The 16,253-nt window shown below is 37.9% G+C and overlaps 2 protein-coding genes across 6 annotated transcripts in view; both read right to left on the bottom strand.

Moving 5' to 3' along the window:
- Positions 1 to 297: 297 nt before the first annotated feature.
- mfsd12b (major facilitator superfamily domain containing 12b) lies at positions 298 to 11,634 on the bottom strand. Its single transcript, XM_038715412.1, has 9 exons — positions 9,250 to 11,634; positions 7,851 to 8,061; positions 6,067 to 6,202; positions 5,779 to 5,964; positions 4,624 to 4,716; positions 4,416 to 4,508; positions 4,097 to 4,270; positions 2,837 to 2,931; positions 298 to 1,777 (listed from the first exon to the last, which is right to left on the bottom strand). Exons 1-9 carry the CDS (start codon positions 9,518 to 9,520, stop codon positions 1,642 to 1,644), a joined length of 1,395 nt encoding a protein of 464 aa, XP_038571340.1. The 5' UTR covers positions 9,521 to 11,634; the 3' UTR covers positions 298 to 1,641.
- Positions 11,635 to 11,943: 309 nt separating this feature from the next.
- csnk1g2b (casein kinase 1, gamma 2b) overlaps positions 11,944 to 16,253 on the bottom strand; it is a 42,621-nt gene continuing 38,311 nt past the window's right edge. For 3 of the 5 annotated variants that reach the window (XM_038715413.1, XM_038715415.1, XM_038715414.1), the window contains exons 10-12: positions 15,052 to 15,153; positions 13,779 to 13,885; positions 11,944 to 12,910 (exon numbers count right to left, since the gene is read on the bottom strand). In XM_038715413.1, coding sequence (XP_038571341.1) covers positions 12,856 to 12,910; positions 13,779 to 13,885; positions 15,052 to 15,153 — 264 coding nt within the window. In that variant the 3' untranslated portion in view covers positions 11,944 to 12,855. The remainder of the gene's footprint in view (positions 12,911 to 13,778; positions 13,886 to 15,051; positions 15,154 to 16,253) is intronic. The other 2 variants (XM_038715416.1, XM_038715417.1) reach the window with 1 other exon arrangement.

The raw sequence follows: 16,253 nt of genomic DNA, 5'->3' as shown, positions 1-16,253 counted from the left end.
AGATGATGACTGAACCTTTTTTATCTGAAAAAATTCCCATTACAAGAAGAATTTAAATCACATAAGAGTGTAGCCTGATTTTAGGGTTTTTGAGGTCCTTGAACGTTTTTTCTCATTGCCCGATGAAGAACAGGTATGATCAGCTGTCTCTTAAATGTTATATTCACTGAGCAATTATAACATTTGCAAGCATAAGCATGTATCTTTCACGAGATAAACAAAGCAACATACCACAGGAGAAGAGTAAATAAAGAAGAAAAACAAAAAAGCCCAGGGTGTGCACATTTTTAAGTGATTTAATATTTTAAAAGAATGCAACATTATGATGGAATAAACAAAATTATCAAACAGAATTCAGTTTTCTATGTTTCCAGGAAAATGCTATAGCATTTGTAATGTTGCTTGCCTGAAGTCTAATTCTCCTTCACTGGAAGTCAGTGAAACCTTCCTCGTTAAAGCTCTGGGTCAAAGAAGTACTCTACGATTCCACTGGAGAATCTGAGATACAATCATAATAGCGTCAGAAAAGGTTTATTAAAACCCATTTATAGAATTTGTAGAAAACATACCCTTAACTTGATATTACTGTTTTTAATGCATCAAATATAAACGTGATAGCCACTTGGATGCATAATCTTATATAATGTTGTCCCTGTTTTAAACAGAGCTAAAGAATATACATGTCAGGAATTGTCTACAACTTTATTATACTGTATGTCTACAGTGTGGTATATTTTCATTTTACTTTCCCAAACAACCAGTGTTTGGGTCATTTTGTGTGGTGCAAATAATAAGGGTCAGGAATGTATTACCTCTCATGCTTACGGTCTCACATACAAACTCACGCAAGAGAAATCAAGTTCACTCAGTTCATTTCCTTGGCACAGCGCCATAATCCCTGCCAGGTCAATGAAAACATTTGGCTTCATTCACAGTAGAAAGCCAAGGCAGAGGCCGGATCACATTATATTACAAAAATGCGTCTCATGTATATGAAATGTCTGTGAAGATAGTGAGTCGTCCTGGTCATGGAATATTTAGAAATACTGAGTTAAGGGCAACATCTAAAGCAAATCCAGTTGCCCTTGACTGAGTTTGTCTAGATATCTATATGAAACACGTTGTATTTATGAGTTTGTGACTTCAATTCTTACATTTCTTCTATGCACCTAAATCAATTTAAAGACATTTTTCTGGTCAAAACCTTCACCTATGATGTGGAGATTTAATTTCATTTGAAGAAAGCAGTGTAGTTACATGTTCATACACTAGGTGGTAGCATGGCTTTATTCTCTGCACCATTTCCCCATGTCCAGCCACAAAGGCTTTCCTTTCCAGAAGTCAAAATGACAAAATATTTATTTAATTTATTTAATCAAAGTAAATTATGTCCAAATATTTTTATAGATTAGTAAGAAAGGCATGATCCTTAATGAGCTTAAATACCAGTGTGCTCTGTATCCAGCTGAGTTGGTTTAAACAGAAAAAAAGCTAAATCTAAAGAGAAATCCAAAACACACCTGCCTCTGACTTAATACCTTAGGTTATTAAATCTCTGACATGACATGTTTTCTGTCTGTGCGGGTGTGTGTGTGAGAGAGAGACAATAACACCCAATGAATGTAGTGTAGATCTTGAACCCTAACTGTTCTGTATCCTGATTGGCCAGATTAGAATTGTGAATAGGCAAAGTGCTGCAGCTACAGCCACGCCCCCAGTTACTGTCACCATGACGTCACGATAAAACCAAACACAGTCTGGGCAGCAGGCCTCTGTGCTGTTGAAGAGGAAAGAAACGGAAAAAAAAGGTAAATTTTTTAGTTAAACTGTGACCCAAAAAAAAAGCATCAAAGTTGCTGTGTTTGAGAAGTGAAAGGTCAACTGTGTCCCACATGAATGTTTCACATCTTGAGAAAAATCCTCTTTTTGGTGAATTAATTTTGTAGAGAAAGAAAACATAAACACCACACCAATGTCAAGTTAAAATATAAGGCTAGTACTGATCTTTAGGTTTCTTACTGAGAGCAAATTGCATGACAAGACCAAAACCATTATTTGGTTATTATTTAAAACCATTTTTGTCAATATTGTCTTTGACTTCCCTATCCTGTCTGTAGCGTTCAGCCCCAAGTCCATTCATCCTGAATAGTAAAAACAAACAAAATCATAATGAAGAAACATGTCACCCACTACAACGGCATGGCTCGTGTTTTTAATCGTTTTTGGACTATTAAACAGTGGAGTGTATGACATAGAGGAATAATAATATTATCTTTTCATGGGATTTGATGACGATAACAAATATAGAAATATGATCAGTAGCTTTTTCCATTAAAGCAATCAGGGGATTTGGAAGTTGTTGCAGACTTATAATCAATGATAGGAAATAAAAATAAATAAATTCTGCTCCACAACAATATCTTTATTTTTAAGATTTTTCACTTTTTGTATGATACAGTACAGTTTTACCTCTTCAGGTCTCTAAAAATAATTGAAATGAAACAGTCTGACAAGAGAAAATTGCTCTTTGACTGAAAATCTATAGACATGCAGCCTGCGAAGGGGGGCCTGAAGGAGATATTTCTTCATATTAATGGGTCAAAGCAAACAAGGTTAGAAACTACTTATATATATTTAGAAAACAGCTGCATCTTAAATTGCATTCTGGCCATGCAGAAAAAAGCTCAAAGAAGTGGAAGCAGAGAGCGCTTTGTGGTTGAACTGCCTGTAGGAAATGCCTACAATTTTTCTGACAGCTTCCTCCAAACATTCCTTTTAATGGCCTGTCAGTGAAAAAGACAGCTAAAGGTAGCGGAATTGTCAGTCACAGACTCACCTGCATGGTCTGAAGCTCTGAATGAGGATGACCCCCACGCCATTCGCCACCTTGTCTGTGAAGCTCATCGACCCATAAACAAAGGCTCCACTTTGCTGCCAAAGAACACAGAGATCAAAGATTATTACAGGCACTGTGGCAAAGCACAAAGGAATGAAATGTGAAATACCTGCACAATGCTCTCTCTGACACACAATAGACTCTATGAGCATTTATCCAGTATTCTCATTCATCTTTTTTCAGACAATGTGGGTGAAGAAAGAGACACCACTACAAACCCACCCTTTTATTTTCCCAAAGCATCTTCTAACATGACTGACTGATTTAGTATTACAACATGCATACACACACCTATAATAATAATAATAATAATAATAATAATAATAATAATCTTTATTTGTAAAGCACTTTTCAAAAACAAGTTACAAAGTGCTTTAACAAGTGTAAAGACAATAAAACCCAAAAGACAATAATACAAAATCAATACAAGATAAAAGCATGAAAACATTGAAAAGACTAAAATACACGTTTAAGATAAATATAAAATAAGTAAAATAGAATAAAATAAAAGGGATAAAATAAAGTCAAATAAGATCGGGAAAGGCTCTCCTATAAAAGTATGTTTTAAGAAGGGACTTAAAAGAGTTCACTGACTCAGCCGACCTGATTTCCTCGGGCAGGCTGTTCCAGAGCCTCGGGGCCCTGACAGCAAACGCTCTGTCCCCTTTAGTTTTCAGTCAAGACTCTGGAACAGACAGCAGACCTCTGCCCGAGGATCTCAAGGTACGTGCTGGTGTGTATGGGACTAAAAGGTCAGAAATATAACAAGGCGAGACACCATGAAGAGCTTTAAAAGTGATCAATAAAATTTTAACGTCAATTCTAAAACATACCTATCATACTGTCTTACTGGATGGCTGATTCTTACGTGACAATTAAAACAAAAAGTTTGCTGGTGGCTTCTGCCTTGGGATCAGGTTTCTCTTGATCTTGTCTTGAAAATTAATTATAAAGTAAAAAATTGTAAGAAAAGATAAATTCCTTATTTTATTTATTACCAACCCCCCCCCCACCCCCGCCCCCCCTCACCCCCGGTGAAACAGTGTGGCTCATTTACATGTTTTTAATAGGATTTAATAGGATCATTGGAGCTTTTTGGCACAGGGGACTAAGATATATCAGGCTTTGGATACACAGACAATACTTGTTCATAGGATAAGTTTATTGTTGGTATTGTGTTGACAGTTCCCCTCCACCTACCGTCCGTTCCCCGATGAGCGTGGCTGTCATGGACAATGACATGACCAGGATTGTGGCTGAACCGCTTCCCAGCACCACGGCTGCTCCATAGATCCTCTCAGATGCAATGTTCTTGTCCACAAACACCCAGGTAGCAAAGCCAAGCACCAACAACAGGCCGGCCAAATAGGTAATCTAACAACAGACAAATAAATTTCATTTTACAACTTTCTTTTCAATCACAAATGTAATAATCATTCAAAAAAACATGAATTAAGGGAGTGTTGCTTCCAATATGGCGTGGATCAAAATGTATGTATCTTAATAGGTAGAGACTCACACTGATTCCTATGAGCTTGCTGACTGGTTTCATGGCCAGAGAGCAAACAAAGCCGCTGAAATACATCACAAGAGGTATGATGGCAATGAAGTTCTGAGGAGAGAGGAGGAAACACTGTATTTAAATTGCAATACAGATGTTTCACAAACAGGCACTACCCTAATGAGTTATGCAAGTCACTGTATAAATACAAACTGTGTGGCCTTACCTTTGGTAACATCAATGAGTTGGTGAGGTAAAGTGAGATGTAGGTCTGAGATAAGTTGACTATTAGTCTTGTGCACATATAAAGGAAAGCCATCTGGTACAAAGTCAAACAAAGGAGACAATTTTGTGTTTTTGCAGCTTTAAGCAAACAAATCTAAAAATAATACAGTGTATATTTGACTTTTCTATTGAACATTTTGAATGCATCCTAAACAGTTTTAGATTTTTGGAAGTATTTGTTTAAATAGCACTCTAGGCAGCCATTGGTTTCTACTTATGTTAATGCAATAAACTCTATTAGCATACCTGAGTTGCCTAAGGCACCATAGTTAGGGCTGGGTATCGTTTGAAATGTTTTGATGCCAGTGCCAGTACTGATACCAAAATGACGCTTTTTTTTGTTGTCTCATATGGAGAAATATAAAATTGTTGAACTTTAAAAAGATTTTTTCTCTTATATAATAAAAGTATAAATATAGTAAAGCCTAACTTATCATCTGCATATCTGTTTTTCTTTTAAAGAATGAAGTTGCATTGCATACCAACATTACTCTTACTATTATTTAATTGAGGAATTATCTGATCAAAAAAATCAGTAAACAAAGCTAAGACAGTGAGCATTCGCTGTCAGATTTTTGTACTGGAGTTTATGCTATGAACACTTTTCGTTCAGTGCTCAAAAAGTATTGAGGTCCAAGACAGAGTACTAATCACAGTCACATCAAGTTTGTATTAGTTTTGCTAATGTTATATAAATTATATTTATTATAGTTGGTGGTAATGTAGTTTAAATGCAGATTGATTTGGAAAACATGTCCTGCGATACCCCATAATACTAATGTAACTTTGACAAAAATTAATACTGACTTCATATTCACTGTGGATTACACAACCCAAACAGGTTTCTACCTTGTGCTAATGGATTGTCACACATTACGAAAATGAATGAAACAAAACAGTTGCCGGATAAGATAGTAAAATATATTCAAATTAGGAAACACAGAAAGTTGATTTGCAAATGGTAAGCTACAAAGTACATATGGTTAAACTAAACAAAAAAATTATATCCAGAGGTTCAATGCCATTCCCTGAGAGAAAAGGGAAGAGAAACTTTCTGAATCAGCAGAAAGTTACCCAGCACAGATGTAGAAGTCACCTGGTAGAAGGAGGGCTCCTTCAGCCAGTTGTTCCACTGAAATACAGGACGAGGCAACGCTTCCTGTGAGGTGGAAGGTGTGATCAGCTGACGCTCTGTCCCTGAGGTTGATGCATTCTCTTTTGTGCCGACGTGGAATATCAGAGAGAATAACGCTCCAGTACCCAGCATAATGAGGGCCAGCGTCTACGAACACACAGAAAGAAAGAAAGAAAGAAAGAAAGAAAGAGATAAGGTGGAAATAACGATTTTGCAGGAGTGTATATACTGAATCTCTTTTCTTCTTACCCTGAAGAGAGGGATGTCCACCTTGCCCAGGGCGGCGTCTGTGATGGAGGGGTCCACATTGTGCTGAGCCTGGAAGTGAAAGAGCAGCCAGGCCACAGCATACACTGTGATATTTGCCACCACGGTGAAGGCATATCTACACAAGGAGGAATATAATTGAAATTATCAGACAGTAATGTGGTTGTTACAGCTTACAGTAATGTGGTTGTTACAGCTTACAGCAATGTGGTTGTTACAGCTTACAGCAATGTGGTTGTTACAGCTTACAGTAATGTGGTTGTTACAGCTTACAGCAACGGAACAGTAACAGAAGACAGAGGCACCTTGTTCTTGCTTCAATATTCACAAATAAAAGAAACAAACAAAAGCTTCTAGATTTGAGCTGTTCTGCATAACATGAGGACATTTCAAGAGAGTTTCTTCTGTTTTCAGCTATTGCTATTTCTGCCTTTTCTGCTATTTCTGCCTTATTGTTTTACTTCCACTGGCATAATAATCGCTTGAATATGATGTTTCTACTAGCTGAACACAGACAGTTTGGTCCCTACTGCTCTCATAATTTGGACAATGGAAGAGGAAGAGGAAAAAGGAATTAAAGGAAGTCATGACAACTTTGTAAGGATGAGAATCAGGCAAGGGTTGCATAGAGGAAAAAGGAGTGACTGGGAAAGAGGCTGGGTGGATGAAGGGAAGATAAACAATGGAAGAACTGACCCATCATTTATGTTTTCAGATTCAGGCAGATTAAAATATTCCAGTCTGAAAGCTATAATCAGTTGTGGTGACTTTGGGGTACTTTTGCTGACAATTAAAACCAGAAGTTTATTACCGACTCTTTACTCCTGATTCAGCTGCTCCTCAAGGCTCGATTCTGACCTATTAAAGCTGAATGTAAACTGCAACTATAACTACTTGTGTATAATCAACAGGAATTGTTTCTTATGAATATAATTATAGTAAATTTAACTATGTTCCACTGTAACTAAACTGATTAGAGATTAACTTAGACGCTGCTGTAAATGTTTTTGGAAAGTCCAGTCACACCAGCTTTGCTTCCTGGATGGAAAATATGTGACTGCAACAGTGAAATTCAGCTTCAGAGATTCCTTGTAAAGGAGAAAATGCAGCTGTCGCTTGTCAAGGTGCAGAGTTCAGAACAGACATTTTTAGCATTGCAAGATCATGTTTACATTTACATTAGAGGACTAATTCACTTAATTTATCATTTGTGCACCTCAGTTAACCAACTTAAATGAAACACATCCTTTCTTACTTACTAAACAGCTCAGAGACAAATTGTGGTGATGATTCTGGAGACAAATCCTGAAGCTGTGAATAATTAAAAACTGCTTGGGCACTGACAGCACTGAACGCAATTAGAGCTGAAACAATTAATCCAATAATCGATAAGTTGATCAACAGAAATGAATCGCAACTACTTTGATATTAAATTAATAGTTAATGAATGAGTTCCAGCTTCTCTGTATTGAGGAACTGCTTCATATCTTTATCTGATGTGATGGTAAACTGCCGATCTTTAGGTTTTGGACTTTACATCACGTTGTAATGTCTCCTTTTGTCTGGTCTGTAGGTACTAACTTTAGGAAATCCTGTTGTAAAGTATATATATTATAAAATGTCGATGCTTTTTTTCTTTTAAAGATTCAAAGCCCATATGAGTTTAATAAAAAAAAGAATAAAACTGAGCAAACCGGTTTTGTTCAATTTCAAAACGTGAGTAGGCAGCACTCTCGTCCAGGGCGTGTGTGATGATGCCACCTCACCTGTATGCAGTCAGCTCCACCTTGCCGCTCTCAGTGGACACCAGCTCCGGGATGAGGGAGAGGTGCGAGATCTGAGTGGCGGCCCAGCCAAACTGGAAGACGATGATGAAGGGGGAAAAGTAAACAATCTGAGCCCACTGAGGAGCGTTGTCGTGACAGGCCAGGCAGGGGTTGAAAATGAAGGGGAAAGATACACAAACACAAACAGTTCCTGGAAAATAGAGAAGAAATCATTTTAATCTCTCTAGAATGTTATTACACGTTGGCCTAGTGTTTTGAGCATTTATTTAGGTTTAGAAAAGCACCATATAGCCTAAACAAAATAAGTATTGGGGGTTGTCACTAAAAAATCCTGTAATCCAAATAGCCTAACTAAGCACTTTTACTCTATATTAAGTACAATTTTGTGGAAGAGTATAGGGTGAACTCAGCTAAAATAGGCAATCAGGTAAAATGGGCCAAATAAGGTTGGAGCTTTATAGCTGTCTAAAATTTTACAGCCAATCACAATTACGGATCTTGAAGTGTTGCTACAACACTAGTTGAAATGTAAAAATAGTTTTAATTGGTCTGAGATGTCTATAATGGGCAGGGCACAGCCTACATGAAGTACATCAGAGAAATCCTTTGGAAAATGACCATGACATAGTAAATTTTGCCCATCACTAATAAGGATGATAAAGCAATTATAAGTAGCAAAATGTTTATGAAAGATGCTTTGCCAGGCTCTTTCAAATAAATAGTTCAAATTTGTAAAGAAACTTAGATTTTTGTGAAAATGGTAATTTTAGATACTTTTTCAGCCAGCTAAAATGAGCCATGTGCATACACAGCTTACTGAAAATTGAGGGTGCAAAAGCAAGTTTATAGGTTTATATGTACATATCCATAAAATTAAATGACTTTATGCACAAAACCAACACAAAGACACCAATGTGCAGAAACACACCACCATTAAACACAATCAGTTTTGAATGCATTTTTAAATGAAATATTTGTTCAACTTTTTATTGCATTAAATGTATCTAAGATGTTGGTGGCACCCCAAAGACAATATTCAGCTAAAATGAGTGTGTTGTTCTCTTTACATTTAACCTAAATAGCTGGCCCAGAGGCAACATGCTGATACTCAAACTCTCATAATCATAAAACAAGTAGACGTTTTCACATTTGTTTAGAAATAAATATTTAACAGACCCATGCCAATTTATAAAAATGTCATTAGATCTAATGCATAGCTTATTGGATGGTCTTATTAGTCATTTACCAAAATTGCCCCATTTTAGCTGACTTCACCTAAGCCTACAGCCAACTATATTTCAGAAGGCTTAAAATTACTTTACCTTTATTTGAAAGCCCTTTATACGATTGTGAGGAACAGACGGTGTCCGCTACTTACCCAGCAGATGCCAGGATTTTCTCTTGCCGTAGATGCCCGGTGTTCTGTCGGATTCATATCCAACCAGAGGCGTACAGACGCCGTCCGCTATTTGACCAATCAGCAGCATCACACCTGCATAGGTGCTCTGGAAGCCGAGCACGGAGTGGAAATAGACCAGCAGATATGTGAACCACATGGAGGCGCACAGGTCGTTTAGAAAATGTCCCGCTGCGTAACATATCCGCCTGCAGACTGATAAAGACCGATCAGCAGGCACAAACTGCTCCATGATTGATTTGATTCCTGTGATAAAACTTCCTTTATTCACAATTAGAGATCTGTCGTTGTCATATTTACAAATACATACTGAAAATAGTTACACTAACAGACGCTGAGCAAAAACACAGTTCAACCTTGGTCTGAGCATCTCCAAAAAAAAAAAAGTCTCCCCAATTAGATCTCCTACAAATCATATAATAAACGCAGTGTAGCGGATTATGCCAAGCTGGATCCTACGCTGGTCAGCTGAAGCGGTTTAGCTTTCATCGCCAACAAAAGCTTTTTGAGCGATCAGCGGCACGGGATACACTGACGGGCGGCTAATAACGCGTAAAAAGCGTACTGGTGCACCCTGTGTCAACATTGCACCAGCTGGGTATTTGTTTTGTCTTTAAAGTTATTATACAGCTTTGCAATGTACACGCCTCCGGTGTAGACTAAATTAGATGAATAGTCAAAGTGTGGTCATGAGTGCATTTGAAAACTCGTGAGTTACAATAATGTAAGGAAAAACAAACAGTTCCTCTTTCTGTTCTTCACATGGCGAGCGATTCAAGCACGGGACCCACTTAAGTCTGCTGTATCTTCCTTGTACAGATATTCATTTCTCCTTCACAACTTAAAATCAATTAGGTTTGCAGACCCTTCAGAATCTTAAATATAAATTTCGTTAAAAGCTGACCAGATTATATGCAAGCAACATGCCATGTTCTGAGTTTTCTCCTTTGCAATTATATTTGGGTTTTAAATTTGCTTTACTTTTGAAATTTAGCTCCTCAACTGGTCTTTGATGTCTTTTTTGCAACAAAGTATTTTGTTTCAACATATTAGTAAAGCTTTATACAATCGTAATATTTCCTTATGTAAACTTTCCAGTGAAAAACCTTCTCTCAACTATTTCGTGACACATATTGAATTCATGCCAATAAAGCTAATTTGAATTGTGGTGGTCTTGGTCATAATTAAGATCACACAGTGCTGACATGCTGGTCAGTCCGTCCTGTTTAACAAAGTTATAACCCCGACAATGTCATAGTGATGTTATCAGTTATCTCCACCTGGGCTTCAGATTTAACACTTTTAATATAAAGCATGAGTTACAAACTGAGTATGTGAAGTTTAAAGGAGGGTGGGCATTTAGGAGGCAGGAAAGTGCTAATTGACCCATATTAGTCAGGATATCTTGGCTTCTGCTGCTTTGATTTTGAGCTTCTTTTTAAAAATCTGTCTCTTGTTGTGTCCCCCCAGCTGTATGCTAGCACTCCTTTAAATAACTTGAAGGGGAGAATTAAACAATGCTGAACACACACAGAGGACCAAGCCAGACATACCTTATTTTGGTCAGGAAACAAAAAGAACACAAAACAAATGATCGAAGAGATGCACGAAACTAGAGCTGCAACGATTAATCAATCCAAAAAATAATTTATCAGGAACAATTCTGATAATCAATTAATCATTTAAGTCACTTTTTAAGCAAAAAATGTAATTTGATGGTTCCAGGTTTTCAAATGTGAGCATTCACTAATTTTCTTGGTTTTACAATATAGTAGTGAATATTTGGAAAGACAAAACAAGACATTTGATTGGCATCACTGTGTGGCTCAGGATAATGTAATGGGCAGTTTCCACAGTTTTCTGATGTTTTATAGTCCAAATGATTAGTCGGTTAAACAAGAAAAATAGTCAGCAGATTTATCAACAATGAAAATAATCACTTGTTGCAGCCCTACATGAAACTATTGTTAGCAGCAGCAAGGAACTCAAAAAAGGGCAATTGTTTCTTTCCAATCCGGTACACTTTGAATTTGCCAAGGTTCCTTTGTTTTCAGGCTCAGAAACAACGGCCCATTAATTTGAGAGACATGATGTACCTTATAAACAAGAAAACCTCATTCAGCTGCATGTCTGTCTGTGACCTACTGACAAAGTGAAACGGCAGTTCAAACAGATTTGGGTTGTTGTCTGATGGATCTCTGAGCTGGCAGCATGTGTGCACACGTTCACACGCGCACACACAAACTGTCCTGATCTCTCTCCAAACCAAACAATGCAGTGTACAGACGTGTTGATTGTCACAGCAGAGGACGAAGGGAGGAGATGTATACTGCTTATTAGTGAGGGCAAGGGATGTGCACACAGTCATTGAACATATTCACTTACAGAAAACCTCCAGATTTTCTCACACACACACACACACACACACACACTAAAACAGACACACAGTAATCCAGTGAGCATTTGGGACAGATTAGATAAAATGTCATTGCGGGACACTCACTTGAGCTTTAAACATTTTACTTAGAAAGGCACAAACTATGATTTCCTGGTAAATTATTTTGATGTAAGAAATAAAATCCGAAAGACATTTTTTTTTCTCCTCCATGTAAATCGACAACATTTTTCAGCCATAACTCAGATATAAGCGTTGAATCTTCCTAGATCAGTCTTTATTAAGTTGTTTTCTTAATTGTTAATTTCAAACCTAAAGTTTCCACTGTAATTGTTTTCTTTTTTTTCCAAAAGTGCAATAATAATAAGAGAGCTTAATATCTGTTTCTCTCAATCTTCCACAGTACCTGAGGCCAGTGACTGTGCTACAAAGTCCATGTTGACAGACAAAAAAAGAAAGCCAGAGTGAGGAAAAGAATTGAACTCCAGAACACTACAACATAAAAATAAGTTTTCAATGCAGGGATTCGTCTTCGAAAACTGAGGATTCAATTACAAAAAAGAAGGAAAAAAAACATAATAATCCTCCAAATTCTGTTTTAAAGATGAAATGCTTCCTGTGTCTTTGAGATTTAACTGAGCACAGTTCACCTTTTCCTCTTTACCTTGATCCCAAAACACACACCAAAAAAAGAAAAAGAAAGAAAGAAAGAAAAAAATTCTCTAAAGAGTAAATTTCTTTCTTTTCACTCGAATGGTTCCCCCTGATCCTGTTGGAACAATAAGCGTTCTTTATGGAATCTAGAATACAACAACTGTTTAAAACAGTATCTTATATCATATTCACACCACGGTATTCGAGTTTGTTACAGCTTTTTTACTTTTTCCTCAAGCCCCCCGTTGTAATGCAGGTACGTTTATTTTTCGTCGGTAAAGGAATCAAGAGTCTGTTGTGTGAACATTCCTTTAACTCTCCAGTAGCCGGGGAGCACTGAGAACGAGAAAGAGAGAGCGCGAGAGGGTCGGGTTGGGGGAGTACAGAGTGATAGGTGAGAGGGATAAAGAGGTGAGGGGGAAGCTAGAAAGAGATAAGGGACAGGGCGTCTGTGTAGTTGCTTCCATTTAAAACTTGACAGTGACCACAATGTTTCAAGTTCTCTCCGTTCTCTTCTTTCACTTGTGCCTCTGGAGGGCTTTCCTCTTTCTCCTTTTGAAGAAACAACAGCACCTGCAGTAAAAAAAACACATTTAGGAAATGAGATATTGGTATACAGCGCTTAAAATGCTGCTTGTTAGGGTTGGATGTCAATATCTGGTTAAATTTTGGATCTGGTTTCCAGTTAGTATGATGCATATTTGCTAAACTATGATAAAACTTTGCTTCTTTATTAGCAAAAAGCAATGAAGAATACATTCAGTGTATTTATACATACACTTAAATAACTTCCTCCAGTAAACTGATGACTTAAACATCATGGAAACAACAAACATTGGGGCAGCGGAATAGAGAAACTTAATTTCCCCAGTGATATTTTTGACAAAGACTCCCAAAGAGAGATAATAGGAGGTACGTTCTCGCATTCAAATAAATTCTGTTTAAATTCAGACTAAAAACAGAAACTAACACAAAGTTTCCTCTCGTATTCTAAATAGGTTGACAACGCTGTTGTGACTGCTGTAAAATTTAGGATTTAAAAAAGGAAGCAGCATTTTCTATCGCTGCTACAGTTAAAATAAGTAAGTAATACTTCTAACATAAGGTCAGAGTAGGGGACAAATTTGTTTGCACAACTGCAGGCACGCATATTCACAGTAACCAGGTTAGTAGAGTGCCTGTAAAGTTCTTCTCCGATTACCTGCGTAACCTGGTTTCTTAAATGCATGTAAACGTACTGATTAAGGTCACAGGAGTCCCAATTTTATCCAGCATTGAATGTCACTTTCACTGGTTGAAGTCACTTGAGTTGTACAAACAAATTATAAAATCTTTATCTAAAAAGATTCAGTAAGGAATGGAAAAAAAATACTCTTTTGTTTCCAAATTAACACTGGATTTGAACACACAATAAAAATGCATCTGGACAGCTGTTTCGTACTTTGTTTCGTCAGCCACTTCAACCTCGGTGGGAGCGGTGATGGGAGCGTTGGAGTGTCCGGCTGTGGGATCATCAGTGTTCAGCTCTCCATTCGTTGAGCTCATCACCTGCATGGGTAGAAAAAGGACACCAGACTGTTCACACACACATACACTTGGCGCCACTGCTTGCAGGGTGGAGATGAACATTCACATAAAAATATGTAACCTTGATTATCTCAATTAATCTGCCCTTTCAGGTAAGTAGAGCAGCTTGGTATGTAACCTGGACATTTTTTTCATGTCTTGCAGCAATCAGTCCCCCTGTTCATACCACCCATTAAGAGGACTATTTCTAATGTTCTTGCAATGTTAGAAATGGGGGACAAAATCCAGAGGCCTCGATCTGTGCAAATATTCAACTAAAGCTAAAATGAGGTATCAGTAGTTTGAGTGAGAGAATATATTTCAAAGTTATATTATAACCACTTTGTGTTACTATCTGCAGTGCAGCACAGCATGGAAACAGTGTCTGTGAAAACAAAGAGGGAATTTCATACTAAAAAGACACACATGATTTAACTAACCCAGACTGCTGCAGCCTCACATTAGCTTCAGATAATTTTGTGACACATTTTTTCAGACTGTAAATCCGGGCCCCCCACCTCTTCCATTGGGAGAGCATTAAAGCAGGAGAAATGATAATAGCAAAACAAAACCTGTTTCCATGTGCATTTAGCATGTGAAATCTGTTTTAGGACAGCCGTAAAAATTGTGAACCTATCCTTTAAAAGATGCAATTCTATCAGCCAACCCAAGGTGGCATATTTGTGCCAGATTTACTCTGGAGGCCTCTGTTTTCACACAACACAGAACTGGCCTTTTGACACAATGAATATATGGAAAAAAGCAAAACAGATTGTATTCATAGTTTTGATTGCTCTTCAGTATTTGTACTAATGAGGAAACTGAAAAGAAAAAAATGTACTTTGTTGCTTTTGGCCTATCAGTTTCTGTGTTTTTCTAATGACTTAAACTTTATTTCATGAGGTGGCTGTTTGATGTCTTTGCATGGCCCTTCCTGTGGGCAGCGTTCAGCAGATGAGGCGAATGAAGCAATGAGAGCAAGCAGAACAGGCAAAGCACTGACACACGGGGATTCAAACAGTCTGATGCAGACACACAGAGAGAGTCCAGAGCACAGAGCACCTGACAGGCAGGCAGTGTGGGGTCAGACACATACAAAACTACGTGGATTCATGCATTTGCCATCAGAGCAGCAGCAGCAGCAGTACCTGAACAGAGCCCCCCAGCCTCTCAGCTGTGAGGTGCGACCCCAGAGTCTCCTTATTGGTCACTGGAGTGGGCTGAGACTCACTTCCTTTGGGCTCGGGTGACTTGATGCAAAGAGCAAAAAGGGTTGAGGCAGGTGGTTGAGAAGTGGTGAGAAAGAGGATGGCGGAAAAGAAGGTTGTGGGGTGAGGGGTCGAGGGTTGAGGGTGAGGCAGTGTGGTGGGGGGGCGGTGAGGGCAGAGGTGTGGAGGGAGGAAGGACAAAGGGAGTGAACGAAAAAAAAAAAAGAAAAAAAAATTATAGAAGACATCTTCCAAGCAGAAGCAGGCTTGTTAAGACAAACTATGTTAAGAGAGGAGTAGAGGGAAGCAAAAATTTATGCGAAGCACATATCAACACACTAATAAAGTCATGCAGGAGTAAAAAAAAAACAGCCTTGATCACCTCTGCTAGGACTGCAAATTCAATACAACACAGACACTTATCTATGATATTGGGCATTTGGGTAACAGCATTTTTTTTTTTTATCTGTTTTCATTTGCTGTATTTTTTCTCTTTCCACCAACAAATTCAACCTTTAACTACAAAGACAGACAGCAGATGTTTTCCTTTGATACAGCTGACTGCACTTTTAACCAGGATGTTACAGGTTTTTACAGTAATGGGCGTTGTGCACAGTACTAGAGGTGGTGCTCTGCGAGCTTCAAAGTGCTGCAGGTTGATATCAAGCCAATCATGTTAAATGTAGAGCAGTAAAAAGAGGCTAGAGTCCACTGTAATAAGTCCATCATAAAATCTAATGCATTCCCTGTATGGCTTTATAGGAAACAATGAGTCAGACTCATCTAGATCAACAGCCATGATTTGTGTTTATCAGACAAATTTCATGGCTGTTTCTACTAAAACTCTTGACTTATTACCCCTCTACTAAATCAAACAAACAAAACAAGGCTCGGTTTGCATGCCAATAAAAAGGAATTAAAAAAATAAAATAAGTCCACACTTTGTCACATACTAAGCATATAGCTTGTCATTACTAGTATGAACAATGCAGTTTTGCATTTTCAACTCATGCATGCAATGACTGGATTACAGTGGCAAAGTGTGAAGAATAAACGGTGCTTTGTTTCACAGCTGGAGCAGGAGAGCCTGCCTCATGATGGTGCGTGTCTGTTAATTCACTAGTAAGGCATCAAACATTGCC

Source organism: Micropterus salmoides, unplaced genomic scaffold, assembly GCF_014851395.1.
Source record: "Micropterus salmoides isolate LMB-PRFRI ecotype aquatic unplaced genomic scaffold, ASM1485139v1 Ms_hic_scaffold_13, whole genome shotgun sequence".
Taxonomy (NCBI): domain Eukaryota; kingdom Metazoa; phylum Chordata; class Actinopteri; order Centrarchiformes; family Centrarchidae; genus Micropterus; species Micropterus salmoides.
This window is presented reverse-complemented; position numbering and strand designations above follow the sequence as displayed.

Excerpts from the sequence above, each read along its gene's own strand:
- mfsd12b (XM_038715412.1), bottom strand. The coding sequence starts at position 9,520 with ATGGAGCAGTTTGTGCCTGCTGATCGGTCTTTATCAGTCTGCAGGCGG. Across the intron at positions 2,932-4,096 it reads CGCTCATCGGGGAACGGACG|CAAAGTGGAGCCTTTGTTTA; the intron begins GTAGGTGGAGGG and ends GTTCTTTGGCAG. Across the intron at positions 1,778-2,836 it reads CAGAGCTTCAGACCATGCAG|CACAGAGGCCTGCTGCCCAG; the intron begins GTGAGTCTGTGA and ends CCTCTTCAACAG.